Raw genomic sequence first — 20,451 nt, forward strand, 5'->3', positions numbered from 1 at the left:
TGCGGTTGTACTTTTATTTGTTAACGTTAAATACCAATAGATTATTAAAAATTTGATATAATTATGGAATATACTTGTTAAAATTTTAAAGAATCCACAAAAAAAAAATCGAATTCGATTTACAACTGGATGCGAAAAACCTAGTGTTTGGATAACTATTGCTCAAATTGAAAAGCCGAAATTAACCCAAATATGTCATGGTAAGTCCATTATTTTTTTTTCTTTTTCTCATAAGAGGCTTATATGTCTGATTAAGTAAATTATTATATAGGTTATGTATAGGGAAACCAGCAATTTGATAAATACCTTGGAGGTAGGGAATTATACGTTTGACGATATTTTCAAGGTCGACGAGAGGTAGAACGAAAAAAATAGTTAATTACTTATTGTAGACGTCATATCACAGAATCCAAACCAAATATATCAATGAATATCAACGGGTCAGTCGGGTCACGGCATAAATTTACTACTCTGCCGTAGACTAACACGAAAGATGGATCTAAATATATAGTTCTTTCCTTTTTTGAATAGCTACAGCTGAAGAAGCATACCATTGGTTGGCATGGTTGGCATATTTTTTTTTCTTAACCATGTGATCTATAATATCATGACGTCATTAAAATTACGCCCTTTTTTTCTTTTTTTTTAAAAAAATTAGATAGATAATAGTAATAAATAGGTACCCATCTTAATTACAACATATTTCGATCAGACACTTGATCTTGTGATTATATGCTACCGCATTCATAGCTTTAGTTTTTAATTACTATCGATATTACTTTTCCACTCGTCATTTAATCGTTTAGTGTGTTTTCCCCACTCAATACTTTTTTTGAAATCTAAATAAATAATTGTTACTTTAGAAATTTTTTTTCTGTTACGTCATCACTCCATCATTATAAAATAAATTACTAACCATAAAAATATCTATTCATATAACCTGGGGGTGTTGATTAATTCCAAGTTAAAAATCATGATCATCTAAGCATGTTAATCATCAACATTAACTAATTCACGCACATGAAACACGTGATCGTTAAAATTTCTATGGGAACGCCACTTGACACTTGAAGCCGTTTTACAATGTTCCAATTATGCCTAGAGATGCGAATCCTTACTAACCTAGTCTTTCTTCTACGGGGCTTGATGCGCATATTCATAGGTTACGTAAATCTACTTGAAATAAAAAAAGACTAGGTAAGTAATCCAATCTCACAATATCTCTTAATAAATTAAAAAAAGGTTTCACTCGGAACACGCAATTTATTTATTAAAAAAAAAGGAAGAAAAAAAAACCTTTATTAATATGAAATGATATAATACAAAAAATATTCAAATGAAATAATTATACTCTATTCACTCTATCAATAAAATACATGACTAACATATTGCCTTAATACTCCATATCGATGATACATCTTGCAAACTTCTTCCATTTTTCCTGTAAAATGAACAGTAGGGTTCCAATAAAAACAAACAGGTCTAGATATTTTCTCACGACTTTCTAAAAATTTTTCAAACGCCTCCGCTGATATTTTCCATCCATCAGATATTCTTAGATTATGTAAACTTTGTGGTTGTTTCTCCGTAATCTCCTTTAATATGACATCAAAATTCATCTTTCTATCAGTAGTATTTCCTTGATTCGATGGTGATGTTGCTTGATTTATCGTATCAGAAATTCCTTTTGATGGTCGTAGATGTAAGGATTTTAATTTATTACAAGATTGTAATAATTTCGTCAATTCCTTTATATTTTCTTGTAAGATAGGTCCCTCATATAATAAAATATCTGGACAATATTGTGCGATATTATCGATCAATAATCCGGAATTTTTAGGATCTGATAACTTGTGACTATGTATTATAATGTGTTGTAACTTTTTACAATTTTTAATAAAATTTGCAAATATATCAAGATATATTGTTGAATTAACACTACAAAAGTAAAATAATTTTAACTTTTTTAAAGAAACCCCTGTTAATTGAATCCATTTGGATCGTGGATAATCTTGATCACCAAATGATGATAAAATTAATTCTTCAAGGTTCACAAAATTTGATAATTCTTCAATAGGAAAATACATTCTACCAATAGTTAAACGTGTTATAAATTGTGCTTTTTTAATTATTTCGTAAGGAGCGCCGTTTGTATTTTTCCAAGATATTTGTCGAATATTTCCGGATGTAAGATTTTCTTCCATACTTATTGTTGATAAATATTTTTGAACGTTAATTAATTTAGATAATTCATTTATATCTTCATATGGATGAATTTCTAATTGTTGAATATTTCGACTATAATTTGAAAGTGTTGATACTATTTTAGCCATAAATTTAGTCGTATTAACGGTTGATCCACAAGTGAATGTTCTTAATTTTTTTAAAACTTTCTTTGCTTCAGGGATTTCGGTTATCACATTCGCTAAAATTTCGGGAACTATAATTCCTGAACCTGCGTTTAAATTATATAAAACGCTAGATTTTCTAAAGAAAAGTCTCATTAATTCTTGAATAACTATAAATATTTTTTTTCTAAGAGTAGGATTTATTACTATAACCCTCCCATTTTCAATAGTAACTCCTGTAACCAATAAAATCCAAAAAATAACATGAACTTCCAAAGAACAAATATGCAAACCCTTTAAAAAACATGAGTAATCAAAAACCGGATTCTTAGTAATACATGGTGGTTTTATTCCAGCTCGAGATAAGATATCCTTTGAAGATTGTGGTAACGTTGCGACATACGTCGTTATTAATCCGGTACGCCATCTATCCGAACCGGTTCCCGAGTTCTTGATGTAAAACCAAGGATTTCTCCATAGGATAGGAAGTGCATATATACACCAAAAACGACTCACTAATGCACAACAAAATAATGAATTTGAGTCCTCGGCAAGTAATTCAAAAATTCGTATTAGACAATGTTCATTGAGGATAGGTGTTGAATTAGTAATTACTCTTTTCGGGTTAATCCTCCTAAGTGTAGAAACAAGAATTATTATATTATGATCAAAGGATTATCAATCTTTAGAAAAAATTATAGAATAAACACACCTCACTTATCTTTTAAAACAAATCAAATTTTATTAAGGTAGAAATTGCCTTGCTCAATTAATCTTACAAAAAAAATAAACATACCTTGAATGGTACCAATGTAAGTGAGGGATTATTCTCGTTGACATTGTCGTATATTTACGTACTAGTTTCGAAGATAGAAAATGAGAATTCAATATTTGGAAATTTGTAATTATTTTAAAATATTCAAAAAGATATTATCATACCAATACGAAAAGTTGCTTCCTTCTATTTAATCTATTAAGAAATCAGTGAAAAGCGTAATAATTATGAAATTATTATCTTTTTAAAAGTAATTATTTTCAAATAAAATTTGTGCGAGGTCTATGATAACAAAATTTATCGTTAGTTCTTGTAATTTTTTGATTTGTTACTTAAAAATGATGTCATCATTAATTAGCTAAGAAAATTTTAAATAACTTGCCTTAAACGATAAGAGAAAAATTTTAACGTAAATGAATGAATTAAAATGAAAATGATTGATTATGATAAAAAATTTCAGATTAAAAAAAAAAACCATGTATATATAAATGATGATAAACGGACTCCTTTTAAAGAAATTTTTTTATGTAATATATTTGAAACGGTTTGTATCAATTTTTTTTTTTTTTAGACAAAAAGATTTTTTTTTTTTTAAGTTGAAATCCAAAAAGTGGGAGAAAAAAAAATTTTTTTTTTTTCAGTATGCAAGAAGAATGTTACATTATTACCATTTTCTGATAAATGAAAGGCATTTAGTCATGTACTACCAAACGGTTACAGTTACACGTGATTTATTTTTTTGAATACTTTAGGCTGTTAGGCTGTTAGTATTAAATAGATAAAATGAAACAATGGATAAATTTTTTTTATTGTTCATTTCTTTTTTCGTAAATAAATCAAAGAATTTATCGTTAAATACTGATACTTTTACGTCAATAATAGTTAGTGAAAACCCTAACCCTGTCGCTAAATTAAAGTTTCATTGATAATAGTTTAACCTATGATAGGCGACATCTATAAATTGTTAAACCAATAGCATTCATCCAGACAAATTAATCATTTATGTAAAAACCAATACAGTTTAATTAGTAAGTTATTATTGAATACAAATTAAGAAATATAACAATTCAAAAAAGAAAAGTTTCCCTTGAATAACAGAATTTCTTTCGTTCGTTAATGTAAATTGATTTAGTGTAACTAATATGTGCCTTTTCTCTGATAAGTTAAATCTTTCACAATTAATATTTCCTTAAAAAGCACATAAAAGCAAGGAGATTTGATTGGTCGATCAACCTAAACAAAAAAAGCTTGAATTCCCGTGAAATTTACCAACTTTTTCAGCCCGATTTCTGATAATAAACTTTTTTAACTCATCTATTCAACTTACGATCATTAAATGGACAGGTTTGTGTTTACTTATATTAGTGTATACACAAACGCAATAATCGGATCATTTATCAAATCGTATGATTCAGATATTTGATCATCAAAGCACTAATCTAAATTCGAAATTAAAATATGAAAAATCCGTAAGTTTGTGAGAAATAAATAAATGTACCTTTTTTTTTATAGTGATAAAAAAGTGGGATGTAGTTTAGCCGAAAAAACGTAGACCTGGTTTGTTTGATTATCCGGTGCCGGAAATCTCAATTAATTCCGGATGATCGGCAATCAGTTGTTCTGCGGGTTTAAATTCCGAGATATTGGGAAAATCACCGTATTTAGCGAAAAATTCCTTTAATATGTGGAAGAGTCTTTGAAATAAAAGATAATATGATTAAAAGCTTTTTATGTTTCAAGTTTAGTTTTAAACTTTCAGAAATGTATTATAAAAAAATTATTCAGAATATTAATTGCACGAAAAACAAAAAAAAAAATATTTATTTATTTGAATCAGAGAATGAATTTGTTGGTCAAAGTAATAATAACTTCTTTACTATTGGTTAATTATTGAATCGGCTAATTATCTATTATGGCACTTCATGAAACCTTTTAAAATATTTTTTTTTTTCGGTACAGCAAAACAAGTTTCTAGCTAGTAACGACGCGTATTACTGTAAAAAAAATCGCACTGTACTCCTTTAAGATTACAATTAAATATCCAACTCAATATATAAATTTCGTAATACGTAGATTCATTTAATTTTATAAAAATCAGCATATCAAAATGTTAAAAATAATAAATTTAAATTTAGAATTTCCTTATTTACAGTTTATACACATTTTTAAGTAAATCAGTCTAAGCGAATTAAGATTAGCATATTATCATTATAAAAAAATTCCTTGTGAAAAATTTTATCCGTAATTTCCATAAAAACTATAAAAACTCCGTGAATATGGTCCATTTACGGAAAAATAAAAAAAGCAACGTGAATACTCTATAAAAATTTTTCGGAAAATGATCACGTGTTGAGTTTCTTCGGAATAAAAACTGGAGTTTTTTCCAGAATTTTTTTTATAGGGATATTATACATTTATGGAAATAACTCGGAATAAAAAAAAACCACGGAATAAATTTTTTATAGGGATGTCATATTCTAAAGTTTTTAATTTAAAATTATCTAAAAGCCATTTGAATAAAACGCGCTAATATAAACGCTTACGGTTAAACCCTGGTATAAATATAAAAAACTTATGTGTTGAAGAGTTCGAAAATAATTTCAAAAAAAAATTTTTAATGAATCGGAACGCTTTTGTTAAATTTGTGGTTCAATTAAAAGCTTAGTTTTTTGAAAGGTGTGAGATAATTTTGATTTTCGATAGACCATTTTTCCGCCTATTCCGATTTTCTGAATACCAATTTTGATACAAAAATTGCTATTATAATCATGCGACATTTTAAAATTAATTTGTGCAAAGCCATCTTATAACAGAAAGGCACACGAGAGGCACACATTCGATGGACGTTTAATAATTTTTCACACTCGCCCTATGAAAATTTTATCCGTTATTTCTGTAAAACTCCATAACCTTTCACGGATCCATTCACGGAAAATGAAAATAATTCGATAAATTCCGTGATATAAGGTTATTAATTCCGAAATATGAGCTTTTTACGGAAAAAAGATGGAATATAAAAAACGGATAGACTGTTTACAGGGTCGGGTTTTTGGCAAATATATGCAGTTCTCGAAAAGTAATCGGAAATTACAAAAATGCAAAAAATGGCTGCCGAAACGGTAGGCGATTAACATTTTTATAAAAAATTATTTTAGAGATTTTTTTTTCAGAATATTATGATATTAATTGCTAAGCAACTTTATTTTTCTGAAACATTATTCACGAAAAAGTAAATAAAAAAAAAGATTAATGTATTATAAATAATGAGATAAATTTAAAGGATTTCTTTATGTATTTAGTATGTATAACAACAATAAAATAACTAAATGGAATAAATAATTTTTCGGCGAAATATCGCTTCGGCGAAATGGAATTCGGTGAAATGGAATTCGATGAAATGGTATTTCGGCGAACGTCCTTTCGGCGAAATATTCCTTCGGCAAAATGGATTTCGGCAAAATGGACTTCGGTAAAATGGACTTTGGCAAATGGATTTCGGCAAAATGAATGGATTTCGGCGCAAAGTCCTGATACCAATTTTACATGCATAATCTTCGCAACATTTAACAACAAATTTGCAAATTTGAAACCATTCTAACCACTGATTTTTCATTTGTTGCACTTTTTGTAATTCTGATTAGTACTTTTTCGAGAATTATAGAGATTTATTTCTGAATTTTCTTTTTACCATTTTTTTTGATTTATTTTCTAATTTTTCTTTTCCAAAATTCCCATTCCTTTTTTTTGGAACTCATTTTCCCTCTCTTTGCGATGTTGCACTTTTCGCGTAAAATTGCGTTTTTACTTTTATTGCGTTACTTTATGTGACCTTGCATTAGTTTAGGTTCTGTTTCACGATACTCTTTGAGTTTCACTTGATAAAAATAAAGATAAAAATAAAATATAATTAAGAACACTTATACTAATGAAATCAAACTTTGTATCATGTAACCCAGACACAATGAATAAAATAAGGTTTTTAAAATGAATTCATGATTCTCCCATGAAAATATTTATTTATTTTTATGTCAAGTGACATAATTACAAAATTTCTCAACGTACATTATCTGGTATATTAAATAAACTAAGGAACGGAATCTGTTGTTTAAGCAAGTCTGGAACAATAGTATATAAAGATCAAAGTTTTTAAAGTTTTTTTTTGTCCATTGACAAATATGGTATACCATAGATATTTCTTTATCGAGATCATTGTGCAATTACAGCAAACCAATCATCTATCGATTCATGCTTCATGGTATGCGAGCAGCGAACAAGGAACTTTCTGTATCACCGTATCCTGAATTCTATAGTACAGAGCGAACCGAGGGACTAATAATTTTATCTAACTTTAGAATAGATGATCATTTAAATTGAATCACTATAATCAATGGCCGAATCAAAAAAGAAAGCTAAATATATTGCATTAATTCGATTTAGAAAGATGAATATGTCAAAATATGCCTATATGAATTCTGTCACACAAATTAAATGTTTCACAAATTGATCTTGTGTGTATCAGCTGACGTACACATTATTCATATGACTAGTTTGATGATGATCTGATGATCAGTATTTACTCCTTAAGTAAAAGATTCAACGTAAAATAAAATAACCGATTTGAATTTTTTTTGAAAGCAGCTGCTAAAACAAAGGTGGTACAAATCTAAATTTATAAAATCACCTACTAATTTGTTTTATTCTGAAATGAAATTTTTTCACCTAAAAAATTAATTTTTTTTTTTTTAAAAAAAAAATGTTGAGTGGATATTCATTAGGACGAGATTTAAAATTATTAATAAATAACCCAAAGTATAGTGATGTAGAAATTTTATGTGGAGATGAAATCATACTATATGGTTGTAAAGCAATTTTAGCTGCAAGGTCTAAAGTATTTGATAAATTACTCTATAAAGGGGCGAAAGAAAATTATGAAAATCAAATTTTTCTCCCAACGATCAATTATTCTGGAATGGAGATTATATTAGAATATATTTATACGGGATCAATTGAAGAAGAATCTTTAACAAAAGATAATATAATTGAATCATTTAATGCCGCAGATTATTTTCAATTACCAGACCTTCAAGATCTTATTATTAAAACTCTTAAAAATATTTTAGAAAAGAATTGTGAAGAAAATAATTATACACCAGAATTATTATCTAAAGCTGTGGAAACAATGCCGTTATCAGAAGAAAATACTCTTTTAGATTTATTGGTTGAAAAAGTAGCAATTATTCCATTAAATATTATTGAATTTGGTCGATTATCTATTAAAGCACTTGAGTATCTTTTATCTTGTGAAGATTATGAAAAAGAAACGTTCTTCGTAACTCCTGAATATGAAGTGTTTCGATACAGTGCTGTTTTAGCAGCAAAACAAGTTTCTAATAGCGCATATAAAACTCTTATGAAACGGTTACCAACCCTAGAACAAATAGAACAAATAGAGAACTTAGTCCAAGTAGAAAATAAATTGTTTACCTATCACCAAAAAGTTGCTGAAGAATTGAAGCCTTTAATTAAATTTATAGATTTCGGGAGATTCAAAGGTCAAGTATTAGATGATATTATTGAGCCACTAAAAATTATTCCAACTGAAATAATTTTAAATGCTAATCAAAATAATACAAAACTAATTCAATTCACTTTGAATGATATACAAGAAATGCCAATGCAATTTTGTAAATTTAATGAACTCGATCATGTTTGGGATGAGTCGACATGTGGATCAAAACTAATTATTGAAGACAATGGAAAAGTTGTAAGCGCTTCAGATGATTGTAATTTTAATCAAAGCGTCAGAAGTAAAATAGCATTAGGGAATAAAGGTATTTTCGAATGGGATGTCGTTATCGAGAAAACTTGTGCACAGGCTTGGATTGGAGTGTGTGCATCTGAAAACCTTAATTATGAAGAAAACTTGGCAATATTTCAACCTACTGGATGGGCAATATCTTCCAATGGTTATTATTATAAAAGTTGGTCAAACTATTGTACTTCATTTGAAAATGGTACAAGAATTTCCGTTCGTTTAGATATGAATAAAGGAACTTGTACTTTTACAGTTAATGGTAAAAGGTATCCGGAAATTACAGAATGGAAAAATTTACCATCAAAACTTTATCCAATGGTATCATTACGTCACCCTGGTCGTTTTAGAATTGAGTTCACTCGTAATAAACAGAATGAAAAAGGATTTTGGGAAAGTTTAAAATATATTTTATAATGAATATAACAGGAATGACACTCTTATAAATTCAATTTCGCGAAATTTTTGACGATAATTTTTTCTCAGTTTAATTTTAACAATAAATAAAAAATTTTTAATTTGTAAAGTTTCAAAATATGAAAACAATGTATTAATTGGCTGAATATTTATAAATAAAAATATAAGTTGTACTATAATATAAATATTTATTTGAATTATTCAATCAGAATTAAAAATTTTAATTAAACTTACAAATTTCTTTTTTAAATTTTTTAATTGAACTAAATGTAACGTTTGACACAGTTCGAAAATTATTTATTGTTTATTTTAATTTTCTAAAACGATTTTACGTTATTATGCTAATTATTATTTTCATATCAAAATGATTGAAATTTATAATGGAGAGAGGAAAATGTTTCTTGGATAATTTTTTGAAACAAATCATACATTTAAGTTTGAAGCGTCTGCATTATAGGCACACGACAGAATTAAACGTACAGCGATAGTTTAAAATCATCAGCAACATGCAGGCGTAGAAAAAAAGGTTTATGTTGTGTAAATATTGCAAATAATTTATTTATATATATATATATAACAGATATAATTATACTACAAATTCATCTTTAAATTAATTATATATCAAATATAATTAACAGAAAGAATAGTAAATATAATCGCCAAAAATTTTCGGCATTCTTATAATACATCCTGCACGTTAAACGTAAAAATAAAAATTCATCGGAATTTAAAATTTCAACGATGTCGCACAAGTCGCACAAATCTTACAATCTAAATTATTAAAAAAAAAAAAATTATTTTAACTTCTCTCTTAAATTTTTCCAAAATCTTCTTTCCTTCCTATTGTTAGGGATGGTTTTTACATCTTGATAAGGCTCAATTCTAAAACGACCAGGATGACGCAATGATACTACTGGATAAAGTTTTGATGGTAAATTATCCCATGCTGATATTTCCGGATATTTTTTACCATTGATTGTAAAAGAACAAGATCTTTTGTTCATATCTAAATGAACAGTAATTCTTGCACCATCACCAAATTTAGGACAATAATTTTTTACCCAATTTCCAGAGTTATAACAATAACCACTTGAACCTATAACCCATCCAGTAGGTTGATATCCCGCCCATGTATCAAAATTGAAATTTTCAGATGCACATACTCCAACCCAAGACCATAAACTATCTTTCTCAATAATTACATCCCATTCAAAAATACCTTTATTTTCTAACGCTATTTTAGCTCTAATGCTTTGATGTGAAACACATTCATTTCTTTGTGCATAATATACGACTTTTCCATCATCCTCAACAATAAGTTTTGATCCACATGCTGTCTCATCCCAAACAATTTCATTAAGCTTACATATTGACATTGTTGATATTCCTCGAATATCATTTAAATTTGAATTAGTAAATTTTGTATTATTTCGATAAATATTTAAAATTATTTCACTTGGAATAATTTTTAATGGTTCAATTATATCAACTAATATTTGACCTTTGATACGCCTAAAATCAATGAATTTAGCCAAAGGTTCTAATTCTTTAGCAATTTTTTGATGATCGGGAATATTTATTTGGCCTTCATTCTCTAATCGTTTTATTTGTTTTAAAGGTGGTAGCGTTTTCATAAGTATTTTGAATGCATTATTAGAAACTTGTTTTGCTGCCAGCATAGCGCTATATCGAAAAACTTCATATTCTGGAGTTGCAAAGAAACTTTCTTTTTCATGCGTATAAGTATAAGATAAAAGATATTCAAGTGCTGTAATGGATAATCGACCAAATTCAATAGTATTTAATGAAATAGTCGCTACTTCTTTAATCAATAAATTTAAAAGAATATTTGTCTCCGATAATGGCGTTGTATCTGCAGCTTTAGATAATAATTCCGGTAAATAATTTTCTGCGAAACTAGTATTTTTAATAGTTTTTATAATAAAATTCTGAAGGTCTAGTAATTGAATATAATCTGCTGCATAATACACTTCAATTATATTATCTTTAGTTAAAGATTCTTCTTTAATTGATCCTCTATAAATATATTCCAATATAATTTCCATTCCAATAGAATTAATTGTCGGAAAAGTAATTTGTTTTTCATAACTTTCTTTCATTCCATTATAAAGTAATTTATCAAATACTTCGGACCTCGCTGCCAAAATTGCTCTACAGCCATATAATTTCTTTTTATCCTCACATAAAATTTCTATATCACTATACTTTGGATTATTTATTAATAATCTCAAATCTTGTTCTAACGAATATCCTCTCGTCATTTTTATTTTTTAAGGGGAAAAAAATTTTTTTTACTCTTACGTTATGTTTAATGTGGATATTTATATAAATAAATAATTTTACAAATTTAGAATTGTAGTGCAAAAACGGGATTCATTTATATTATGCATAAGTGTGACAAATAGATCTCTCAATAAAAACAATTCTAATTACTATTTTTTAGCCACGCCACAAATTTAACATTTTTGTCACATTAACGTAATCTTCAGCTGTGCCTTTCTTTCAAAAAATCCTCATCAGCTATTTGTTCTGTATTTATTTATTTGTTTGGATTTTTACTAATTATAATTTGCATACAAAGCTTTATTTCGTTAGCTATCATCACATGGCTATCGTTGCCCATATGTTGAAATCATTGGAATGTTTGTACAACATTTCAATAAGTTTACTCCGTTCTTTTAAAAGCATGGTCCGTTCCTTTATTTTGATCGTATTAATCGTGCGTCATTTAATATAATAATAATATTTGAGCCTTAATTTCGCCTGAAAAATCGTAAATTTTAACCAAAGAATTTTTAAAAGTTGTATTTGACACGTCAAGGATTATGTTACAGTATTGGAATAAAAACGAATATTATAATCAAAATTTGAAAATATTCTCATTATTAAAGTAAAAAATTTAAGAACCTTTATATTTTGGTGGAACATTTGTTTGACATGATAAAGTACTAAAACTTTTCTGTTTAAGTTCGTACCACGTATAAAAAAAAATTTTTATCGCTTACTTAATTAAGATAGATTGATCTATACTCTTAAAAAAATTGAAATGATTATCCCTTCCTATCTCTTCATTTAATATTTATAGAAATTTTGTACTTCAATATTAATAAATTTTATATTACTAAAAATTTAATTTTTTTTATTTATATAATTTATATATATCTGTTTATTATTTGACTTTGCGCCAAAGCCATGAAATAAATAATCATGTGATGACGGTTAAAACTTAGTATCACGTGTCGTTATATCTAATTTCTCGTCAATAAAAAATCTTTGTCTGAATCGGTTAATATGAGATTTAACATCGATCTTATGACGCAAAGATCTACGTCAATCATAAATATAATTTATTGGTGTTAATTTATTAGTGTTTACGTTTTATATCTACTATTTTTAAATTTAAATAATAGGTACTCCAATAACTCCATAAGATAAATAATGCTGCAGATAGGTAACTAATTTTAAGAGGTGTAACTAAAACAAAAGTAGTACAAATCCGAATTTGTAAAACAATTTTATGTAACGATTATCCTGAAATGGAATCATTGAAATAAACAAAAAATTTTTTCCCCTAAAAAAAAAAAATAAAATGAGAGGATATTCATTAGAACAAGACTTAAGATTGTTAATAAATAATCCAAGATATAGTGATATAGAAATTTTGTGTGGTGATGAAACGAAACTATATGGTTGTAGAGCAATTTTGGCAGCAAGGTCCGAAGTATTTGACAAATTACTTTATAATGGAATGAAAGAAAGTTATGAAAAACAAATTACTTTTCCGACAATTAATTCTTCTGGAATGGAGATTATATTGGAATATGCTTATACAGGATCAATTAGAGAAGAATCTTTAATTAAAGATAATATAATTGAAGCTTTTTATGCTGCAGACTATTTTCAGTTACCGGAACTTCAAGATTTTATTATGATGATTCTTAGAAATATATTGAAAAAAAATTACGCAGAAAATTATTCACCAGAATTATTATCCAAAGCAGTAGATTCAACGCCATTATCAGAGGAAAATATTCTTTTAAATTTATTGGTTGAAGCGGTAGCAACTATTCCATTAAATACTATTAAATTTGGTCGGTTATCTATTACGGCGCTCGAGTATCTTTTATCTTGTACACATGAAAAAGAAAGTTCTTTCGCAACTCCTGAATATGAAGTGTTTCGATATAGTGCTATTTTAGCAGCAAAACAAGTTTCTAATAGCGTATTTAAAACTCTTATGAAAAGGCTACCAACCTTGGAACAAATAGAACAAATGGAGAACCCGATTGTTCAAGTAAATATTACCGATCAACAAACAATTCAAACAATTGCTAAAGAATTGGAACCTTTGGTTAAATTCATTGATTTCAGACGAATCAAAGGGCAACTACTAGTTGATATCATTGAACCACTAAAAATTGTTCCAAGTGAAATAATTTTAAATATTTATCGTAATAATACAAAATTTACCAATTCAAATTTAAATTATATTCGAGGAATACCACTACCAATCGATTCTGATTATATTTGGGATGAATCAGCATGTGGATCAAATCTTGTTATTGAGGATAATGGAAGAGTTGTACGTAATGATTTTAATACATGTCAAAGCGTTAGAGCTAAATTAGCATTAGAAGATAAAGGTATTTTTGAGTGGGATGTCGTCATTGAGCGAGTATGTGAATATGCTTGGGTTGGAGTATGTGCATCAGAAGATTTTGATTATGAAATATTTGCAGGAGTTCAATCTACTGGATGGGTGATAGGTTCAAGGGGTTACTGTCATAATTCTGGAAATTGGGTAAAAAATTATTGCCCTAAATTTGGAGATGATGCAAGAATTACCGTTCATTTGAATATGAATAAAAGAACTTGCGCTTTTACAGTAAATGGTGTCAAATATCCAGAAATAGCGGAATGGAATAATTTACCATCAAAACTTCATCCAGTAGTATCGTTACGTTATCCTGGTCGTTTCCGAATTGAGCCCGCTCATAACAAGAATGAGAAAGGTTTTTGGAAAAGTTTAATAAATAGGTGGAAATAAATATAACGAAAGAATAATTCGGATTTTTCGACGTTTTTATTGTAAAATATAGAATATATTTTAGGATATTAGTGTCGTAAGTGATTTGAAGACGCGAAATATCTTTGGTTTTTCTTCAATTTTCATTATTAATAATAGATGTTATTTATAGAGGTTTTATAAATGTAAAGTATCAGGACAATGTATTTATTATTTTATAAATAAAAACATTCTACAATATATATATATAGCCAAATGATCAACGTTATTATATATTTTAGGTTCGCGTTTAAGTATTTTACTATTCTTATTTCTTACTTAAAACAAATTAAATGTCATTAAAGCAAGATTGCTAATAAATAACTTATGGGAATGAGGTGAAATAATATTGATCTAAGTTAATTTTAGCAGCAAGATCCGAATTATTTATAATGAATGAAGTAAGTTACGAAGAAAAAAAAAATTTTTTTTCGCTAAATATGACGAGGGCGAAGCTTTCATTGTCGGGTTTATGATCAAAGTTATAGGTGATGTCAAAATCTTGAATTGCGACAGCAATTACGGTGTTAGCGTTACGGCATATGTCTAAATTATTTAAAATGCGTAACCGTATTACAATTTCGATGGCACTTATAATCAAAGTGCATTTTTCGCCAAATTTTGACATTGTCAACTTTTGTTGAATCATAGTATGTTTATTTTATTTTTATGTAAATAACCAAAGGTTCTAATTCATAAATTTCTCTTACTGTTTTAGCCGTCCAATTAAATTTTATGTCATTAAAAAAAATCTTATATTGCATTCTATCGAAAAAAATTTCATATTCGTGGTTGCAAAAGGTTTTACTTCCCATTAATGTTATCCTTCCGTTATTGGTATTCTTCCGTAAAGACATCATGAACGTCAAAATAACGCGTAATTATTGCCGGGAATACCAAACTCGTCATTGACGAAGCAATGAAGTAAGCATTAAATGTATGGTTATATTCTAATTTATCTAAAGGTGCTCATATTCCATCGCAATCAATCTCACGCCTCATCAGAAATGGGATCTTGTGGTAGATCTTTCTCAATATCACAACCTATCTTATTATGCGTACAGCTATTAAGAAAAACTTCAAAAAATAACCTTACTCTTATCTACTTATATCTTCATGGAAAGTATTGTCCAAAAAAATTTATTAATGATAACAGAGTAGAAAGACAAACTATACGATGCATGACGTAAGGAAACCATTACTTCATATAATTATATAAACCTAATGTTTCGCTAACGCCCGATGAATTATCATGTAGGTCAAACTCGTATCTCGAAGTTTGCGTTTCAATTGAACATAACAATTGATATTGTATTCTTTTTTCTTAATTAAGAAAGATTAGTTTTATGTGCTAATAATTGAACAGTGTTTGGATTTTTTTCGTAAAATCTGAACCTTTAAATTGTTTAAAATTAGCTTGAACATTTAACTGAAATCGATCGATGCTTGCACTATATTCTTTTTATGCAATATAGTGACATACGATTAATTTATAAAGCTAAAAATATTCTGGTTTGAAAAGAATATTCAATGATTTTTTATGAACCTGAGTCATAGCTTTAAAATATCAATCGTGTTATAATAATATGTCCCCTCCCTCTACCTGTTTATAGTGACAAAAAGAGGAAGTCAAATTTTAGTACTCTTTAGTTAGAATGCTGCCCAAACCCTTATTGTAATTGATTATTATGAGTATATTAAAAAAAATTCTTTGAATTTTTCTATAGATCCTTTAGAATAATTGTATGCAGTAAGATCAGACTTCTTTGTTTTAAAATATAGAATTAATAAAAAATGTCTCATGAAAATCAGCTTGCCCTTTGAAACGCCAGCACGACCAACATCTTCAAATAAATCAGTAAGTAAAGAAGAAATTGAAAAATTTACAAGTTTAAACGATAATTTCAGTAAAAGACTGCCGCCACAGACTTCCGAAAAGTCACCTAAGCCAAAGAAAGATAAGCTAAGTTCGGATGATTCGGATGAGGAGTTAGATACGAACAAGAAAAAAAGAAAGAAAAAGAAAGAACAATCACATGGTGACGTTGAATCAGAGAATAGGATATTATCGCCTGGAATCTTACACGAATTTACTTTTTATTTAGACTGAAATCAAGATAGATCTTAAGCAGGTGTAGGTGCCTCTGACGGTTTAGTAGATAGAATTCTAATGTATATTAGTTTTATACCTATTGTATTATTTGCCTATAATTTTTGTGATTGGTCGTTAACAATTTTTAAATAAAGGTGAAATAATGCGCGTTACTAAAAAAAAAAAAAGCTTGCCCTTTGCTGATGAAGCATGTAAATTAGAATCCTTTAAACTTGATATAAATTTCCAATATACTATCTATCCAATTAAGAGATTTCCTCAAATAATTAACCATTAAATTCCTAGCAAGTGGTGCTCCATATTCGCTTCACAGTCAAGAGGAAAGCTCAACAGTTACTGAAAGGACAGTTCTCTACAATTTTTATGTACTTAATTTCATTAATAATTGATAGTGTTAAAATGAATAACTAATATTAATATAGTTATAAATCTGCATTAATGAACTTCTTGTCCTTTAGTTACTTTATTTCATATATCAAGATAAGTTCCATATATACATATATATTATTATAAATTGTATACAAAAGTTTTATAAGAAATTTCATGAGAAAAGTTTTTATATACAGCAGAATATTTAATGAAACTTATCCCTCAACAAATGACCCTATAAAAAATTTTTATCCGAGTATTTCGTCTTTCGTAAAAATCCCGTGATAAATGATACATTCACGGATATCCGTGTTAGCGAGATGGAAATTTCCATGATTTAAGGCTATAAATTTCATTAAAATGATACATTTTTTACAGGGTGAACGTGAATGCGCAAATTTCATTTTTTTTTTAAAAAAAAATATTCTGGAGGAGATATCGATATTTATAATTATGAGATAATAATAATAAATTGTACTGATATAGAAATTTTACGTGAAGATATAAAAGAAATACCCTATAAAAAAAGAATGTCCGGAAATTTTTATCGAAAAATGTCCGGAAAATGAAAAATGTCCGATATTTCGGACATTTTCGGAAATTCACAATGTCTCGGCGTCCGGAATATTGGCATATTGCAATTTTCCAGCCATTCTCCGGACACCCGGACATTTTCTGGACATTGTTGATGAACATTCTTTTTTTTATGGGGAAAAGTTTTTGAAACCAAATTTATTTTGAAATGAGCAACCTTGAGTCAGGTGTTTCGATGTTTCTCGGGCCGAAATACTGCCGAAATATATTCCGAAGTCCGAACTTATATATATAAGGTTATCTATTCAGATTAGGACATTTTTTTCGGCATTCCTTTCTTTGAAAATTCAAAAGTCGTTTTAATATAATGTATGATAATAAATTTTTACCAAAATTATCTCAAAATTTTCTTGAAATTTTAGATGATAATGAATTTTATGATATTACTATTGAAGTTGGTAATGACCCTTACGTAAAAATTTTTCGTGCTCATATGGTCATTTTAAACTATCGTTCTCCTTATTTGCGAAGAATTTTATCAACTACCGTTAATAAAAATAAAAATGATGGAATTTTGACACATATTAAATTGCCAAATATTTTACCTGAAACTTTTCAAATGATATTGAGGTAAGAGAATTGAAATAATAAATTATGCCGATTTTTTTTTTTTAAAAAAAATGTATTTTAATACTTACGGGAACATTCAAATATTTTTATTTAGATATATTTATGGAGGAAGGCTTTCTCTAGAGGAATATGATACTTCACATATTATTAAAATTTTGATTGCAGCCAGTGAACTTAGTCTTCAAGAATTAATCACTCATTTACAATCATTTTTGATTGAAAATAAAAAAAATTGGATGGAACAAAATTTTAATTTGATATATAAAACAAGTTTTGAGAATGATTTCTTAAAATTACAAAATTTTTGCACAGAATTAATATCCTACGAACCAGAGAAAATTTTTAATTCAATCGATTTCATTTCACTTACAGAAAAATCTTTGATTTCTATTATTCAGAATGATAATTTTCAAATGAATGTGATACAAGTTTGGGAACATGTGCTTAAATGGGGTATTGCTAAAAATCCTGGACTTCCTTCGGATCCTTCAAACTACTCAAAAGATGAGTTTATTACTTTAAGGGGTACTTTACAACAACTTATTCCTTTTATAAAATTCTTTAATTTAAATCATAAAGAATTTTTAAATAAAGTATATCCATATAAAAAAATTTTACCAAAAGATTTACGCGAAAATTTAATCAAAAATTTTATAGATCAGCCAAATAATAAGCTAGAATCAAAGATAATAACTAAAGAAATTAATCCAAAAAGTATTGATTCAAGAATCATTACAAATCAACATGCTGAATTAATCTCTAAATGGATTGATAAATTAGAAATTACTGATAATATGAAAAATTCATATGAATTTAAGTTGATTCTTCGTGGATCTCGTGATGGATTCTTATCTAGTAAATTCCATGAAATATGTGATAATCAATCTCATACTATATCAATTATTAAAGTGAAAGACAGTAATGAAATTCTTGGAGGATATAATCCAATAAAATGGAAATCTGATGGTAGTTTTGGCACTACTAAAGATAGTTTTATATTCTCTTTTAAGAATAAAGAAAGTATTGAAAATTATATTTTAAGTCGAGTAAAAAATGATGAATATAAATATGCTACAAGTAATCGCATTAATCACGGACCATCATTTTATAATGATCTTTTTTTGTATGACCCATATTGTGGTTTTGCAACACCATCAGGTTATGAAAAACCAATTAATAAAGTTGGATTTTTTTATGTAGAAGAATATGAAATATTTCAAATTATGAAAGATTGATTAATATTTTAATGATTAGATGCCAGTTTATTAAGATATATTATCTATTTACTTATTACGAAACTATGGCTAGAAATATTGATTGCAGCATTATGAATTCTAAAATTGATTTAGCTGGTTTAGTATATTGAATCCTTTCCAGATGTAATGTCTCATCCCTCCCGTTGTGATCTCGCTCAATAAAATTCATTTTTCAATATCGAAATTGCTAAACGTATAATAACAATAAAAAAATAATTTACGGATTGCGTAACATTAATATCTGAACGAACGCGTGGCACTTTTTCTCCTGATTTTTTTTGATACCAATCGATAACATACAATGAACTGCCGTATTTTTAATATTAGTCCGTTGTATAGGGCCAGAATTAAGATAGTGCCAGCCAATCTCTAAATAAGGTAATAAAAATTTGACCGGAATTATGATCATTTTGCCCCATTTTACGCAAACTCAGACCTGACCCTTTTATATATATTTCGGGGTCCTATTGAACTTAATTTAAAAGCATTCATATTATTGACAAGAGTAATTTAATAAGTTGATTTATAGCAATAGAGAATATTTATGATAGATGATGGGAATTTTATTCTTTAATTTTGATATACCTGTATAGTAAAAAAGCTAAAAAAAATGGAAAAATGGTTCAAATTACAAAAGTGCATGTAGATTACGTAGATTACTCGAATAAATCTAATTTTTTATCATTTAAAATTTATTTAAAATTTATTTAAAATGAAAAATAAACTAGAATGCTAGGGCTATATTTTGATATCTTTCAGGATCATAATGCTTTTTTACTTCTTGAGAAAGATTAAAATGTTTGATTTTAAAGATAAAATGTAATGTGAAATTTATAAGATCAAATAAAAAAGTATAAATTAAAGAAAATAATCTACAACACTTTATACAAAGGCATTAAAAATTAGTCATAAGCATAATTATAAAAAAAAATTGCTAAACTAAATTCCATCTTAATTCATGATTAACCTCACAAGACTTCTACAGTTTTTCAGCTCTCAAATAGGCTATATTCACACACAATTTAGTACGATCATCATGGGGCTATAGTAATTCCGTTAATTTTGTCACACATATACATCTTGTTTTCATAGGATTGGTACAACATAGTAC

General features: G+C 27.6%; 6 protein-coding genes across 6 annotated transcripts; 4 read left to right on the forward strand and 2 right to left on the reverse strand.

Annotated features, from left to right (window-relative positions):
* Positions 1 to 759: 759 nt before the first annotated feature.
* Positions 760 to 3,794, reverse strand: OCT59_000898 (uncharacterized protein; the record flags this gene model as incomplete). The annotated part of the gene is made up of 7 exons (XM_066139196.1): positions 760 to 839; positions 917 to 927; positions 1,021 to 1,142; positions 1,386 to 2,982; positions 3,145 to 3,205; positions 3,288 to 3,309; positions 3,792 to 3,794. The coding sequence occupies 7 exons, from the start codon at positions 3,792 to 3,794 to the stop codon at positions 760 to 762; spliced, it is 1,896 nt and encodes a 631-aa protein (XP_065988621.1).
* Positions 3,795 to 7,876: 4,082 nt separating this feature from the next.
* On the forward strand, positions 7,877 to 9,352 carry OCT59_000899 (uncharacterized protein; the record flags this gene model as incomplete). The annotated part of the gene is made up of 1 exon (XM_025313722.2): positions 7,877 to 9,352. The coding sequence occupies one exon, from the start codon at positions 7,877 to 7,879 to the stop codon at positions 9,350 to 9,352; it is 1,476 nt and encodes a 491-aa protein (XP_025186698.2).
* A 530-nt stretch (positions 9,353 to 9,882) lies between these two features.
* On the reverse strand, positions 9,883 to 11,634 carry OCT59_000900 (uncharacterized protein; the record flags this gene model as incomplete). The annotated part of the gene is made up of 1 exon (XM_025313723.2): positions 9,883 to 11,634. The coding sequence occupies one exon, from the start codon at positions 11,632 to 11,634 to the stop codon at positions 10,147 to 10,149; it is 1,488 nt and encodes a 495-aa protein (XP_025186699.2). The 3' UTR covers positions 9,883 to 10,146.
* Positions 11,635 to 12,922: 1,288 nt separating this feature from the next.
* Positions 12,923 to 14,647, forward strand: OCT59_000901 (uncharacterized protein). Its single transcript, XM_025313724.2, has one exon. It carries the CDS (start codon positions 12,963 to 12,965, stop codon positions 14,418 to 14,420), a length of 1,458 nt encoding a protein of 485 aa, XP_025186700.2. The 5' UTR covers positions 12,923 to 12,962; the 3' UTR covers positions 14,421 to 14,647.
* A 1,592-nt stretch (positions 14,648 to 16,239) lies between these two features.
* On the forward strand, positions 16,240 to 16,548 carry OCT59_000902 (uncharacterized protein; the record flags this gene model as incomplete). The annotated part of the gene is made up of 1 exon (XM_025324349.2): positions 16,240 to 16,548. The coding sequence occupies one exon, from the start codon at positions 16,240 to 16,242 to the stop codon at positions 16,546 to 16,548; it is 309 nt and encodes a 102-aa protein (XP_025186701.2).
* A 1,233-nt stretch (positions 16,549 to 17,781) lies between these two features.
* OCT59_000903 (uncharacterized protein) lies at positions 17,782 to 19,319 on the forward strand (the record flags this gene model as incomplete). The annotated part of the gene is made up of 2 exons (XM_066139197.1): positions 17,782 to 18,084; positions 18,179 to 19,319. Exons 1-2 carry the CDS (start codon positions 17,822 to 17,824, stop codon positions 19,317 to 19,319), a joined length of 1,404 nt encoding a protein of 467 aa, XP_065988622.1. The 5' UTR covers positions 17,782 to 17,821.
* Between the last annotated feature and the right edge of the window lie 1,132 nt (positions 19,320 to 20,451).

This window comes from Rhizophagus irregularis, chromosome 1 (assembly GCF_026210795.1).
Source record: "Rhizophagus irregularis chromosome 1, complete sequence".
NCBI classification, from domain to species: Eukaryota; Fungi; Glomeromycota; class Glomeromycetes; order Glomerales; family Glomeraceae; genus Rhizophagus; species Rhizophagus irregularis.